The 15735-nt window shown below is 31.2% G+C and overlaps 1 protein-coding gene across 1 annotated transcript; it reads right to left on the bottom strand.

Moving 5' to 3' along the window:
• Nucleotides 1-32: 32 nt before the first annotated feature.
• On the bottom strand, nucleotides 33-2636 carry LOC108486584 (SPX domain-containing protein 2-like). The gene is made up of 3 exons (XM_017790706.2): nucleotides 2075-2636; nucleotides 948-1074; nucleotides 33-611 (listed from the first exon to the last, which is right to left on the bottom strand). Exons 1-3 carry the CDS (start codon nucleotides 2366-2368, stop codon nucleotides 175-177), a joined length of 858 nt encoding a protein of 285 aa, XP_017646195.1. The 5' UTR covers nucleotides 2369-2636; the 3' UTR covers nucleotides 33-174.
• Nucleotides 2637-15735: the final 13099 nt, after the last annotated feature.

The raw sequence follows: 15735 nt of genomic DNA, 5'->3' as shown, positions 1-15735 counted from the left end.
CCAAACAAAAAATCAAAACCGCAACAACAATGTTAAACTAACACTTAAAAGGTTTTTAGCTATGAAAAGGTGTCATACATGTTCCAATCAGAAAATGGATTTAGGATACAAAGCTTTGTAAGTATCTTGCAGGAGTATATGTTAAAAAAAGAAAAGAAAAGAAAAGGTGGGAGCTTATTTGGCTGCCTGTTCTAACACAGTAATTTTCTTCTGATCATCCAATGCACGATTTTGCAAAGGCGGCAGTGAGAACACGCTCACGGTTGAGCTTCCGCTCCGGATCTCTTTCAAGACGTGTAGTGCTGACAAAGTTTGCTTCATATACATGTTCTCCATATCCTTGATTTCTGCAAGTTCTTTTGGAACTTTGAGCAAGTTTTCATTATTTCTGCTAGAAGTATCAGGTTTGTGGTCTTTCTCGTTGGTTACATCAGGTAATGCCGATGGTTCATTTGTGGAGAAAAGACGATCAAGTACCATCTCACACTCCTTCACAAGCTCATTAAGAACATCGGTCCGGTAGAACGGTTGTTGCAAGACCTTTTGAATGAAGGGCAAGCGAACAAGAGCACCGCTTCGCTTGTCGTATTTCTTTATTATCTTCACTAGTCCTGTGTAACATCATATAGGTTCAAAAGTTTTCACACATTGTAATGGAATGCAGTCTCAACCAACTCTCGAATCTATGAAAGGTCGTATGAACTTCATACAGTCCTTTTAGACCATATAAGCCATCAAGATTGCAAGTAGCTAACATTAGCAAAGCACAAACACTGCTAATTACTGAGAAGATTGAATTCCACAAATACATTCTTGAATTTTGAAAAATGTAAGGCACCACCGAGATCGGAACATCAATTAGTTCCGTCTATGCTTTAAGTCATTTGCTGACAAGATGGACTGAAGCGAAAAAAAAAAAAAAAGAAAAGAAAAAAACAGATTAGTACCTGTATAGTTAAGGGCACTGTAATTCTCCAACAGAACCATCTCTCCGTGAAAATCCACAATCTCCCTTCCAACATTCATCAACTCTCCATCTGATTCTTTGGCCTTTTCTGCTCTATCTTGCAGTTCCTGCAAGTCACAAGGAGAAAGCAATAAAACACGCTGCAGGGAAAAGGAAATCTGTCGGAAGTGCCAAAGAAGCCAAGCATCCGACCCCACCAACTCGACTTGCATCCAACTGACTGTGGGAGACATGAGAACTCTGGAGAGTTTTCTTTTTGTGACAAGGCATTTTCAAGGTGGGCTTTGCCATTGTAATATCCGTTTTTCATATTGAAGCTTCTTTGTTAGTGGCAGTGGACGTGAAAATGTATTTTCAAACCATGAATATTGTTGTAATTTTCTATTTTCAAAGGAAAACATGCTACATCTCCCAAAGGACTGGGCTGAAATAGTGTGGACTCGAAAGATTCAAACAGGAATGGACTCTAGAGTGTGAGAGGGAAACATAAATGGTTGGAGACTCAAACATAACATCTCAAAAGTAACAAAAACATTACAGCGGAGAATTCTATAAACAAAGCTCTCTGAATTCATAATAAAGGACATAATAACAAAAATAAGAGGGAAAAGATTCTTTCTTTACTTCATTAGCTTCAAATATTCAACAAACCCATCACTAAATTCACCACAAAGTACCAAAACAGATATGCCTTTCATGCATCTCTCACACTGAAGAATGGGGGAAGATTCTTTCTTTTTTTTAAATTAATTAACTTCAAAATTTTCAACAAACCCATCACTAAATTCACCACAAAGTATCAAATTCATCCATCTTTCACATTGAAACAGGCAATTCAACAGAGAATTCTATAAATAGAGCTCTCTGAATGAGGGAAAAGATGCATTTTTTACTTCATTAACTTCAAAATTTCGAACAAACCCATCACTAAATTCAGAGCAAAGCTCCAAAATAATCCTCTATAAATAGCATAAAAAAAGAGACAAAACCCCTTTATTTAATCAACAATTAATCCCAGAATACCTAATGGGATTCCCCCCCCCCCACAAAAAAAAAAAAACTAAAACTTTGGAATAAAAATAAAAGGGGAATTTTTAGAAAATTTACCCTCCATTTGATAACATAATCCTCTTCTTTTTCAACGAAAAAGGTATTGAATTTCTCCACTTCATTTTCCAACAACAAAACGAAATCCATCACCTCCTTGGAAACCTCGCTCTCCTCCCCATCCCCACCGTCCAATGAATCTAATCTGGGCCGTTTGTTAGGCTGCTTCTCGCTCGCATCTTTGGGGTATATCAACTTCAACTGCTTCTTCAAATCCTTGTAAGGCAAAAACTTATCTCTCCAATCAGGCAACGCTTCTTCGATCAATATGCTTAAGCTCTTACAAAACTTCATGCTACTCCACTCACCGATCAAAGATCAAAACCACCTCTTTTTTTTTTTTGTTTGTGAATAGAGTAAATTCTGCGGCCAGCGATGTTTATAATAGAGAATAAAAGAGAAAGAAAAGTGAAAGTCATCTTTTTCTTAGAATATTCGAAAATTGGATTATATTATTACTTACTCTCTGTTCCTGCTAGGAGACGATATTTTTGGGTTTTGCAGTTCCCACACATTTAGTGAAATTATACTACAAATACAACCATGTTACTACAATCCAACCCCGGAATTGATTTTTAGATAGATTATTCGAAATTAAAAAAAATCCATAGATAAATCAAATTTATAAATTTTTATTTAATTATTATTTGAATATGACTAAATCAATTGATAGTCAATCTGATTTGTAAAACATAAAAAATAATTAAAAACATTTTACAGAGTAAGTTATATTATTGAAAATAGTAAAAGAATGTTATTTTACTTGTCAGTTTCTTTTCTTTTTTTTAAATATTTAAAATTTACAACATGATTTTTTATTAATTTTAGCTTTTCCATTTTAATTTAAACTTTATTTAATTTTACATAAATTTTAATAAAATCTTCTACCAACATTGTACCATTTAATTTAATTAACTTAAAATTTTAACACCCAATCTAGTTAACTTAATTTTTATTTTCTAAATTTAGTGTCATGTTAATTTAATTAGATAAAAAATAAAATAAGATTTACTCCTTAAAAAATAAAGCAAAAATCACCATTTTATTTTTACAGGTATTTTATTTTGATAAAATAACAATTAGTGACTGAACTTGACAATTTTTTTCGCTTTATTCTTTAAATTCTTTTTGTCTATGTTAATCTCCAAAATTGACATATGCTCAAAGTTTAATTTGAGATAAAAGTGCAGATGTAAAGAATTAATATTGCAGAAGTTTTCATGCAAAGTTAATCAGTGTTATTTTCTTAGAATCAAGTTTTTTCATGATTATGTTGAGTGTTAGAGGGAAAAAGCTTAAATTCCTGAAATATATGGAGTTGAGAAGGGAGTGAAAAGGAGATCATGGAATGGTGAGACAAGTTAGTGTTTTGGATAATGAGCCATTGAAGGTTTAGATTGGGGCCTGAAGATCCTTACTACTTGAATCATCGGAGGAGGACTACCATACCTATTAATTTAGCTCATGTCCCACTGGAGATTGGAACCCTGGTGCAAATTTTGTTTCTCAGAGATACAAATGATAAAATGGGACTTCAAGCTCACCTTGGGTCTGGTATAGAACTGCTGAGGACGATGATGATTAGTGGATCTGAACCACAGATTTCACCCTTGATGGAGCTATCGGTGGGTGCAATACATACAGAGTCATAATTTGTGCTGCTTATGGTTCAAATGCCAACAAAGAGTCGCAGTGGAGTGGACTACCTCAGATTGCCACTTCGGATCAGCGATGAGCCTAATTCCGGGGGCATCCATGCCGAATCCCTTGCATTATAGTCATCACAACCAAAGGGTTCAGTTTCTGGTGAATGCTGTAATGCACACCAACCAAGGCATATATCAGTTATCAGAGGACTTTGTCTTTAACCTGCTGAGACACATCAATCAAGAGAATGTCAACATAGCGTCCAGTTTATAATGCCTAGAAGAGGCTGGATGGGGAAGTTCTTGAAACCCAAATGTTGCTCAATGTGGTGCCAGGATGATGGGGCATTGCTTCTCATCAACCTATGCAACGCTGGAATGGAATAGCTTGCTACAATAAAATGTAAGGCGCCGGGGAATGGGAAACGTTAACTTGACTCTCTTGTGAGCTACCTAGCTGATTGAGTACGAGTGGCATTCGGATCTTTTTGTCCAGTACAATTTGTTGAAGCATAAATTGTAATGTTGATTTCTAATGTTACATCATTTCTACTGCTAGCTATATGACCTATTTTATTATTTAAAATTGATTTCCATGCTTGTTAGGAATTATGTTGCTGAATTTTCTCCCTTACTGTATTATATGCATGGTAGATATTTTTGGCCTTTCAACTCTTGACTGCATTTATTGCGTATATCATGGTGTTAGATGAGTTCTTGAATCTAGGCATAGATGGTCCAATGCAGAACTGGTTTAGTTTGTCTTGTATGAGATGAATCTTTTGTTAAAATGGTCCTTACAGGCTATATTCACTATTTTTTCCCCATGCTAACAACATGGACAAGCTGATAGTGATCCACATTCAAACTTAGCTCACAGGTAGATTGTAAGGTAAATATTTAATGTTTTGAAGCCTTTGAAGTTGAAGCTTAGCCTTTTACGTTTAAGAAAACTAAGCTATGAGCCATAAATATATGGTCGTGCTGGCCTGAATAGAGAGTCCCCTGACCTGAACTACCACCAAGACTATGTGGTTTACTGCTTTCAATTGAAGCTTTTGGAGACATTTACCGTAAAAGTATTTACATCAAATATGCCTTTTCTTCTGGTATGGTAACAAAGGGATTTGTACCATAGCATTGCCTTTTGGCTATCCAATAGCACTTTTTGACAGCAAAAGCAATGTTAAACAAAGGCTTTTGCCATCCAAAACACTTTTTACTTTTGGAACCAAACCAAGAAATTGACAGCTAAATGCTTTCAAAATCAATTTTGAACTGCAACAGTAATGCTAAATTACACTTTTATAAGGAACTAAGCATACAACACTTTTCAATCGCAACTGTAATGCATTCATAAGGAATTAAGTATAGTGACTAGCATATAATTTGCTCTTGATTTCGAAGCTGACTGCTAGGTGCTTTTCAAATACTAAACTAGTATACAATCTTTTCTTGATTTCACCGCTCCATATTTTCCTTTATTCCGAAGGTGACAACTTTGACCAAAAAATTTGTTTAAAATATATATATATATATATATATATATTTCACAACTCCTCTTGTATTTAATTTGATCAAAAACAAAGCTTTTAACAAATGGAAAGATCAAAGAATTAAAATATCCAATTTGCAGAAAGTTTATTGTCCAATCTTCTAAGAGAAAGGGGGAATGGCAAGAACCACAGCCTTCAACCGGAGACAAGAACTGATCAAATCTCTGTTGGATTTGGAGGCTTTAATCCTATCCGCCTTCTGATTCTATCTTTCTCTGTGTTTTCCAGGATTCCCTTGGCAACAACATTATTAAAAAACGTGTTTCAGAACCAAACATTGGTTAAAAATGGAACCAAACAGACAAAAAAAAAATCCCTTTAACTTCCAAACAATTTCATCAAGACATAAACAGATCTTTCCATATTTATCAAGAAACAAGCGTTCACTTGGAGATTTCCCACAGGCATCCTTGATTGAAGAGGTTATTACAAACATCACCTCAGTCACTACACCAACATTCAAAACCCAGAATTAGTTCATCATTTAACATGTATTTCTTAACAATTTTTTAGTAGAATTGATCCCTTTTTCTTTGGTCTATTGTACAGAGTTTACATGCACTAAGAGGACAAAAAGCCCTTACGAGCAAGTTCATCATACTCATCCTTGCCGACAATGTATATGCGGACACCTCCCAGCACTGTGTAAACAATGTAAACTGACCTGATAAAGTCAAACCAAGAAGCAAAAGTCAATGTTTATAAAAAGGGGTTCAATCATCCATAATTGAACATATATATGGCTAAATATAAATTTTAGTAATTGAATTTGGTAATTAGGCCTATTTTAATCCTTGTATTTTTTGTCCACTTCTATACTTGAATTTGACAATTAAGTTCATACTTGTAATTGAATTTGAATTCTATCAAAATATGTTTGCGTGACATTCTAAGATTGTGCACGTTATCACTTAATTTTTTTTAGGTGATGATGTGACACAATCTTAGAATGTCACATCATTAAACTTTTATGTTTATTAAATTCAAGTACTAAAATGAACCCAATTAGTAAGTTCAAATATCAAAATTGACAAAAAATATAGATATCAAAATATATTTAATTACTAAATTTAGGGACTACCAATTATATTAACCCTATATACATTATATACTTGACTATGTTCACTTTTTAAGTCCAAAACTTTTTAACAACTTATAGTAATTAAAGATGTAGGCCTTAAAGTTAACTAGGTGGGAAGTCAAGAATTAGTTTCACTATGAATTTCATCCTCCACTTTATGAACACTAATAATTTAATTTCTCTATTTTAATTTATTAAAATTTAGTCATTATATTTTACAAAAATTAAGAATTTAGTCTAATTTCGATAACATAATTAGACTTTACCGTTAAATTGCAGATTTAAAACTCAACAATTTATCAATTTATATATAAGACACAATAAAAATCTACAATTTAATAATTTATACACAACAAATTAACAAATATAAAAAATTCAAATTCTTGTGTTTACCAATAACTAAACTATTATCTTAGTTTTCATACATAGTTCAACAAAAACAAATTAATGTGCGTACCAACTAAAGCTTTTTGTCTTTTATGAGGGAGGACTAAAGCAACTAATGTCATTATTAAGAAGATGAAAAGAAAGGACAAAAAGGTGTAGCCATTTACCCTCCCCTTTGCTATTGGCCTTGGCTATGGGCTATTGGCTATTGGCTATTCTCTACCCTTATCTCACTTTATCATTAATGTGACAATAAATATTTCAATTTCATGTTTCAAACAATCTGATATTGAGATGAGTTTGCTTAATCAAATGCAAGATTATCTTATGATAATTGAATTTTCCTTTTTAGGTACAAGTAAATACAATAACAAAAGGGAATGAGTTGCAAACACAATTAAACCTGACATAACATCAATAATTTGAACCCATGTAAGTTTTTTTCACTACACCAGCTTTACAATGGAACTAATCAAACAAAAATTATGGGAAAATTTCTTTTTAACACACTTTTGTGAAGAAACAAAAAGCGCGCTCTTCATTTCTTGCACCCTTGAGATTATCAGCTCCCAATTTAACCAAGAAAGTTCTCCAGTGTAATCTTTCCTCAGATGGAACTCCATTGAACCTGCAGTACCAAAAATATGCACTATCAAATCAAAGGAAAAAAAAAAAAACCAGAATTTCAATGTAATTTCTTTAGAGTTATATATATATATTCTCGCACTAGAAAGTAAACAAACAAACATACGTACATATAAACACATTTGAAGGTACCTCTTTAGAATAATGTGTCCAGCAAAGTTAGAGAAGAGTATTGCCAGCAACATATGATTTGGTTTGTCGATGTAAATGTGTGTTTGAATATAATTTTTTTTTTTTGGTTATACCAATGTTATTATGTTGGATTAAATATGCAATAACACAAGGAAGGAGTTATTTTTTTTTTTTTTTTATATGCCTAGAAAACCACCTCTATAGAAATGATTTTACTCATCATCATTGGCTAATAACCCTAGAAAATGTGAGGAATACAGTGTTAGACCAATTCAAACAGGTTCTTTCCCGAGGAAGGTCCCAATAAATTGCATCAATTTAATATATATTTTTGAGGTTATTATAGAAAGATGGGTTTTGCTTGGATGAACTTCAATTGTAAAAAGAACCAAACTTTAAGGCATAGTATATACATAAGATCATTATCATACTAAGAGATAATATTGTAAATTTTCAAATTAAATAAAAATGTATATGTATGCCAATGACTTTGAATGCGTACTACTTTGTGAAAATTTTGTGTTAGTGTAGACATAAATTTTTGAGTTAAAATAAGAACTAAAAGTTGAAATAAAAGTAATTGTTAATAAAATTGAATTAAAATCTTTGGATAAATACTTTAATCCTTCTATTTTATTGAGTTTTAGTCCAAGTATCATCTAGATTTGATTTTGGATTGATGCAATTTTCTTCAAGAGTTTTTAATACTTGATCTTGGATCAATGAGATTTGCTTCTAAGGTTGTCAAGACTTTATATTGAAAAATAAATTTTTATCTCTTTTAATTTGATGCAACCAAATGGGGAGAGTTTTGATCAAAGGTATTTAAGGCTTATTTTGGATGGATGATTTTGCTTAAATTTTCTTCTGGACTTAATATTGAAGAATGGTTTAGACTCTTTTCTATTGATTAAACGATATCATATAATAGTTTTTAAAGTTTTCTTGGGAGTTTTAGAAAAAGCATCTAGGCTTCAAAAGCTTCTCTTCAATCTTTAAATTATGAATTTTTACACTTATGAACTTATCAAGTTGTGTTGAATAGCTTAGAAGTGATCTTTTTTATAGTGCTAGCCAATCAAGTAAGAGGGAGTTATTGTAAAACATAATTTTTTTATTTGAATGATAAGTAAGGATTAAAATCTTTCATTTATAATTTATCTCATATAATTTAAATTAATTAGAGATAAAATAATACTTTAAATATTCATTAAATTTATTAAATTAATAAAATGAAATAAAAATAATCTAAAGCAAACTAAAATAATAAATAATATCCAAATACAACTAGAAACAAAAAAGTTGTATAGTTTTTCCCCTAATTATTGGAATTGATTGCATCGAGTTGTTTGGTTAAAAACATTTTCATAAGCTCGCTCAAAAGGAGATTATATGACAACTTTATAAAGATTTTTAAATTTTTAGTTTCTTGATTAATATCTTATTATCTAATTTAATTAGAAATAAATAATAATGGCCCACAATGAATTTTGATTGGTCAAAAATTCTCCTTTTACAAATGTCCCTCATATTTGGGAGAAAGAATTGTATGAAACAGTGACGCCACGTCATCTGTATCCCTTTCCAATAGTTTTATACCACATCAGTATTCTTATCCTGAATTTCAGGATTTTAATTTGAATTTGATTTTTTTCAGGATAAAATCCTGAAATTCTGGGTAAGAATACTGATGTGGCATAAAACTATTAGAAAGGGATACAGATGACGTGGCGCCATTGTTTCATACAATCCTTTCCCCATATTTGGTCACGTACATGAATTTTATTGAGTGTAAAAGTAGGCAAATCATGAAACTTGAATTGCTTCCGATGCCGAGAATTTCTTCATATTTAATGTTTCTTGATAATATTTACAATTTTTAGTCGTCAAAGTTTTTTTTTTCATTTGGACTAAACTTGACAATTAGACCTGGTTGCCTATATAACCTCGTTTTTTTGAAAGATGAGGTCTTGACGTAGTTTTATTTTTTTAGATGTGCACTTTAATACAGTGCTTTGGAGTGATACAACAGTTTAAGCTTGCATTTAGGAGCCTTATTTTTTGGATAAACAATTTAAGTTTGTGCTTAAGAGATTATATTTTGGATGAACAATTTAAGCTCATGTTTTGGAGCATCATATTCTTCCTTTGAGATGAACAATTTAAATTTGTCTTTAGAAGCAAGGTGACAATTTAAGTTCGTGCCTAGGAGAGATGTTTTTCATTAGCCTCTTTGTCATATAACCAAAGTCCAACCATGATCATTTTGATACTACTGAAACATATAATTGCTTGTTGAAGATTCATTGTCTTACTTGTCTTATGATTTTTGTGCTCTTAGTGTAGTAATTTCATCATATTTAATAAATTACTAAAATGACAAAATTGATTATTCATGGAAATAAACAAATGTTATTCATTATCTCTATGTTGTATTGACCTCAATCGTTTTTGCAAGTAAATAAAAATGTATAAACAAATATTGACTCATTGATTATCTAAGGTTAACAAATATTAAGTTTCATTTATAGAAAAATTATAATGTGAGAAGACAACTTTTATTAGTAGGTAATTTAAATTGTCCATAGTCCATAGGATCAGACTGAGCAAATGTTTGAAATAATTGGGGATTGTTATGTTATCTATAAGTTCAATTGGAGAGATAACTTGTCTTGGCTATTGAAGCTGGATAACTTTTAGAGATAGAGGCATAGATGTGATTGCCTGGGCTAACAATACATTGGACAACACCCAAGTTGAATTAATCTTAGATTCGTTTATGGATTTATTCACCTGTGACATTAATTTTGCAACTTACCTAAATCCTGAGTAAGTGAATGACCATTTGTGTGTAACTTATGTTTTTTGATATATTAAAAACATGTGCCCATATAGTAGTAAGCCCGACGGTTGGTACGCTAGGTACATGACTTGTGCATGGCATGTCGTCACTTACAATAGTGGAATTCATAACTTGACAAGAGTAAATGATATCCTCTTATTGGCATTGTATGAATTATGAAAATGGAACCTGGCCAAGAGTCATTTGTTTGGGACAAATGATTTTAGTATGAGTAATGATCATTTCATTCCAAAAGATACAATGACAATCATAAGATATATTTATCAAATTAGGTGAATGAATTTAACCTAAAAGGATCACGAATATCCTATGAGGGTAACACACATATGACAAGGTCATTGGATAAAAACTTGAAATTAATAACTTTTGTAATGGTATAATAGAGAGTTCAACCATGGTACTTTAGTGAAATGACTCTCTGAATAAATAATTTTTTATTAATAAACGAAGAATCAGAACTTAATTAAAAATTATTTAAGGCCTAAATATATATGTCTAATTGATCTCTCTACTAGCTCAACACATCTCTTTAACAGATTATGTTTAAAATGAGAACTTGTATGGAACCGTAAACGATTGAATTAGGAGAAACAATTCATTGGATTTGTTCATTGGAGGAATAAGATTTTTCTTGGTTAAATGATTAGAATTAATTTGAGGTTAATTTAGTCACACTCGTATTTTAATATGGTAAAGTCGTCATGAATTTAACGAGATTAAACTAGGGCTTGTATAAATTATTTAATTAGGTAAACCAAAAATAATTAGGAGTCTAGAAAACATAAGAAGGCATTAAAGTGACCTAAAAAGTGTCAAAGTAGGTTGACACATATAGAAGAAGATTACTTGTTGCCCAAGATCGAATCGTACCACATGCCAAGTTGTAACAGCCTGATTTTGGGCCTAGTCAGAACAGTGGTTTCGGGACCACAAATTCAACATATTAAAATTCATTTTTATTATATTTTTATGGTCTACAGTTTTATGGAATTGTTTTGTGAAAATAGGTCTTTTTCGCCGTTGTCGCATCCGAGGTAAGTTCGTGTGTAAATAATTCAACATTATGTTATTATGTTCCTAATGTTTTGATATTGCATGAAATATATATTTATCTCTCTGGATTTGATTAATGATGACTCGATGACGATTCGACGAATAATTGATACCTCGAAATCCCGGTTGAACCTTAGGAATATATAGGATACAAATGTCATGATATTAGGGTTATATGTGATCCCATATAAGACCGTGTCTGGGACATGGCATTGACATCGATATGTTATCCCATGTAAGACCATGTCTGGGACATGGCATTGACATCGATATGTGATCCCATGTAAGACCATGTCTGGGACATGGCATTGGCATCGATATGTGATTTCGTGTAAGACCATGTCTGGGACATGGCACCGATATGAGACATCGTGTAATACCATAGCTGGGCTACCGGCTTCGATCTGTGATCCCATGTAAGACCATATCTGGGATATGGCATTGGCATCTTACTATGTGTATGAGATTTCCCAAGTATCCTTTAATATTCCAAGTGGTTCAACGGGAAAGTAAATGAGTATGTCAAAGAAGAGAAAGAGCATGTAAGTATTACGAATTCTGTACAAGTATGTACATAAGTTATACATATTGATTTAAGATATGGTGAGTGTATGATTTCCATGATAATTTTTTTGTGAAAGTCTTGAGATTATTGGTATCTATTTGTGATGGATGAAATACATGGTAAATTTGGTTGGCAATTGAGTGTGTAGCGACGTAAAAATTTTAGCTTGGTCACTAATTGTGGCGATCTATTGAAAACTTGAAAACTAAGGTTTGATTTTAAAATAAACAAGGAGTCGCCACCGATCTTTTTTTTAGGTGTGATCGGACACCTATTAGATTTATGTTTTTAAAAATAAAAGAATGCTGAGTTTGGGTCCACGTCAAAATCTAGAGAAAAAGTAGGGTTCGGGAGTCAGTTACGCGCGAGGAAGGTATTAGCACCCTCGCGACACCCAAAATTGGTATCTCATAAACATGTGTTGTCTTGATTTTCAAAAATACGGGTTCAATATAAGATTTAATCATGATTCGATTGAAAAGACAAGAAATTTTAGTTTTTGGTTTTTTAGAAGGGTGTTCCGTCTTTAACACGAGCTGACAAATTCCATCCAACATAGCGATGAAATTCAATGACTTAATATTAAATCGGTACATTGCCTTGATTATTGAAATTAATTAGAAAACACGAACGAGATTTTCGAAGGAATGTAAAACAAAATTGAGACGAAAGAAATGGAAGAACTAGAAATATATTAAAGCAAATAACATATATGACAATAATATTAAAACGCTAACCATGCATGCAAGATTAAATATAATTATAGTATCAAATACGAGAACACAACGATTATACATATATAAAAATGACATTAAGATTATAAACGTATCAATATATAAAAGTATGGTATTAAAAGCATACATAACGTATATAAAAGATATATGTAATATGATACATAAGCATATTAAGTTCACATACATAGACATAATATATATAAAAATATTAAAATAAAGAAAAAGTGATACTATGTACAAATATATATGTACACATATAAAATATATACTAATATTATATAACAGTAATACTAAAATGATGATGTAATATAAAAATAAATATAATATCATAATATTAAAATAAAGTAATTAAGATCATATTATATATATATATATATACGTACATAATATAACAAAACACATATACATGCATATATAGGGTATAAAATGCACATAATAGCTATTAGAAATATATACATGACATGATATTAAAAAGAATTGTATAAGTATAATGGTATTTAGGAGTATATACAAAAGATAATATAGAGTATGGACATGGAAAGGTATATAAGAAAATAACTAATAATATTGAAATGAAATAATGGAAACTACTAGATATACATACACACATATATAATGAAATATATAGTAGTATTAATAACAATAATAAGGACTATACATATATGAAATAGCATGAGAAATATACGTATAAATTAGTATATAAAACTAACTAATTGTGTATAAACACATATATGATATATTAAAAGAGTATGCACATGATATGTAAAAGAAAATATATGCATGAAAATATATACATGAAATATTATAAAATATATAACTACGATACTAAAGTATATACACGAAATAATGTATAAAAATATATTACTAATAATATCAAAATATATACATGATAATATATATATATAAAATATTAGAAAATATATGTACATAATATACATGTGAAAAATATACACATAAATAGTATTTGAACATAATAATAATACAACATTAAAAAAATATATGATATATATAAAGTATAGTATTAAAAGATACATGTATATAATATATGAAGAATATATATATACGTATAATACTAAAACATTTAGGTGATGTGTACATGTTAGAATAAAAACCTTAGTAATAATATTACATAAGTATATACAAATATATTAAGTATGCATACGTATTATAAATATATAAATATATAATAAAACATAAACTAATATTAATAATAATAATGATAATAATGATAATATTGAAATATAAAAAGCAAACATAACATTAATAAAATATTAAAATAAAGTAAATAAAAATATTAAATATAAATATATATATACATACATAATAAGAGTATATACTAATAAGTAATAATAATAATAATAATAATAATAATAATAATAATAATAGAGATGGCAATAAATAATAGTAAATATAATAATAGAAAATATCAAAATTAATTAATTTAATAGTAAAGGAATGAAAATACACTAAAAAGGAATAAAATTGAGTAAAAAAAAGTTTCAGGGCCGATTTGTAATAGAAATAAAAGAAAATGATGAAATTATAACACGCGCGTAACTTGGAGGGGTCAAAAGCGCAATAAACCCGAGCCTACAAAACGTACCGTATTGAACCGGACCAAATTGAAAACCATGCAAAAATTCAGGGCCAAATTAAAATAACGAAGAACTTGATTGTAAATTCCAGAAAAGCGGAAGGACTGCGCACATAAATAGCCCATTCAAACAAAAACACGCAGATCCTGAGGCGGGTCGGGTCGGACAGTTCGGGTCATGCTCAAAACGACGTCGTTTTGGGGTTAATGATCAGCCCCCAAAACGATGTCATTTTGGTGGGCTATATAAGGCCTTAATTTGACAAAAAAAAATCATTTGATGAAGAGAAAAGAAAAAAAAAGGAGAGAAATAAGAGAGAAAGGGGCGAGGGAAAGGGAGCTCCAATAGGGGCCATCCACCGACGATCGTCGACCGTCATTAACACCGTAGCAGTCACCGTGCATGGTGGCCGAAAAAGGTAAAACTTTTATATTTTTTTTTGTTTTTTTATTTATATTTCTTTTTATCTATGTATATATATATGTATTCTTTTTGAAAGAAGAGAGAAACAAAAAATAAAAGGAAATATGCTATGTATTCGAAAGAAGAAAATATAGGTAGACAGAAACTAAAAAAGAACAAAACCTTTTTATTTCTTGAATGAGTTTTGATCAGCTTGATATATATTCTTAGTGTTTGAATCTATTCTATTATTCTCTTGTTTGAATCCCTTCTAAAAAAAATCCTCTCGGTTTTTGCTTCTAATCAGCTTATATAGCCATTCATACAAGTCTGTTTCCCTATGTTTTGCTAATTGCATATTCTCCTTGTCTTGCAGATGGTGGTTGAACGGTGGCATGGGGGTGGACAGAGGTGATGGGACAGAAACGGCGGTCAGTAGGCAGCAGACAGAGGGATGGGCATGCTGGTGCTGCAGGGTTGGTGGCGCAAGTGGGAACCAGAAGTGGGGCTAGGGTTTTGGGTAGTTTGGGCTGATTGGGCTGATGCATTGGGTTAATGGGTCAGTTTAGGTGGGCTAGGTTGGTTGGGATTAGGGGGTTAGTTGTAAAGGTAGGCTAATTGGGCTCTCGGGTTTTGGTGTTTGGGTCTAGTTGTAAAGGGTATGAAGTTGGGCCCAAAATTGGCCTGTAACAGAGTGATTGGCTTTTGGGCCAAAATTGAGTTATGATATAACATATTTTATTCACACGAATTGTGATTCATCAGATACGTGAAAGAGGAAAGATTGGCATAATTGCCTATTAAAATAATTATGGGATGTTATAAGCTTTGAACAATTGAAAGATGTTAAAGTATATGCTTAAAATGTAAATACTCATATTTAATATGCATGTTTATTATGTGGTTTGAAATGATTTGTTAATTGTTGTAGTATGTTACAACAAAAAGGTTTCGGTTGTTGGGCTAATGCCCGAATATGTTAAATTATGCTTATAAGTTGAT

The sequence above is a fragment of the Gossypium arboreum genome, chromosome 6, assembly GCF_025698485.1.
Source record: "Gossypium arboreum isolate Shixiya-1 chromosome 6, ASM2569848v2, whole genome shotgun sequence".
NCBI lineage: Eukaryota > Viridiplantae > Streptophyta > Magnoliopsida > Malvales > Malvaceae > Gossypium > Gossypium arboreum.
Note: the sequence above shows the minus strand (reverse complement) of the source record. Positions and strands in the feature narration are given on the sequence as shown.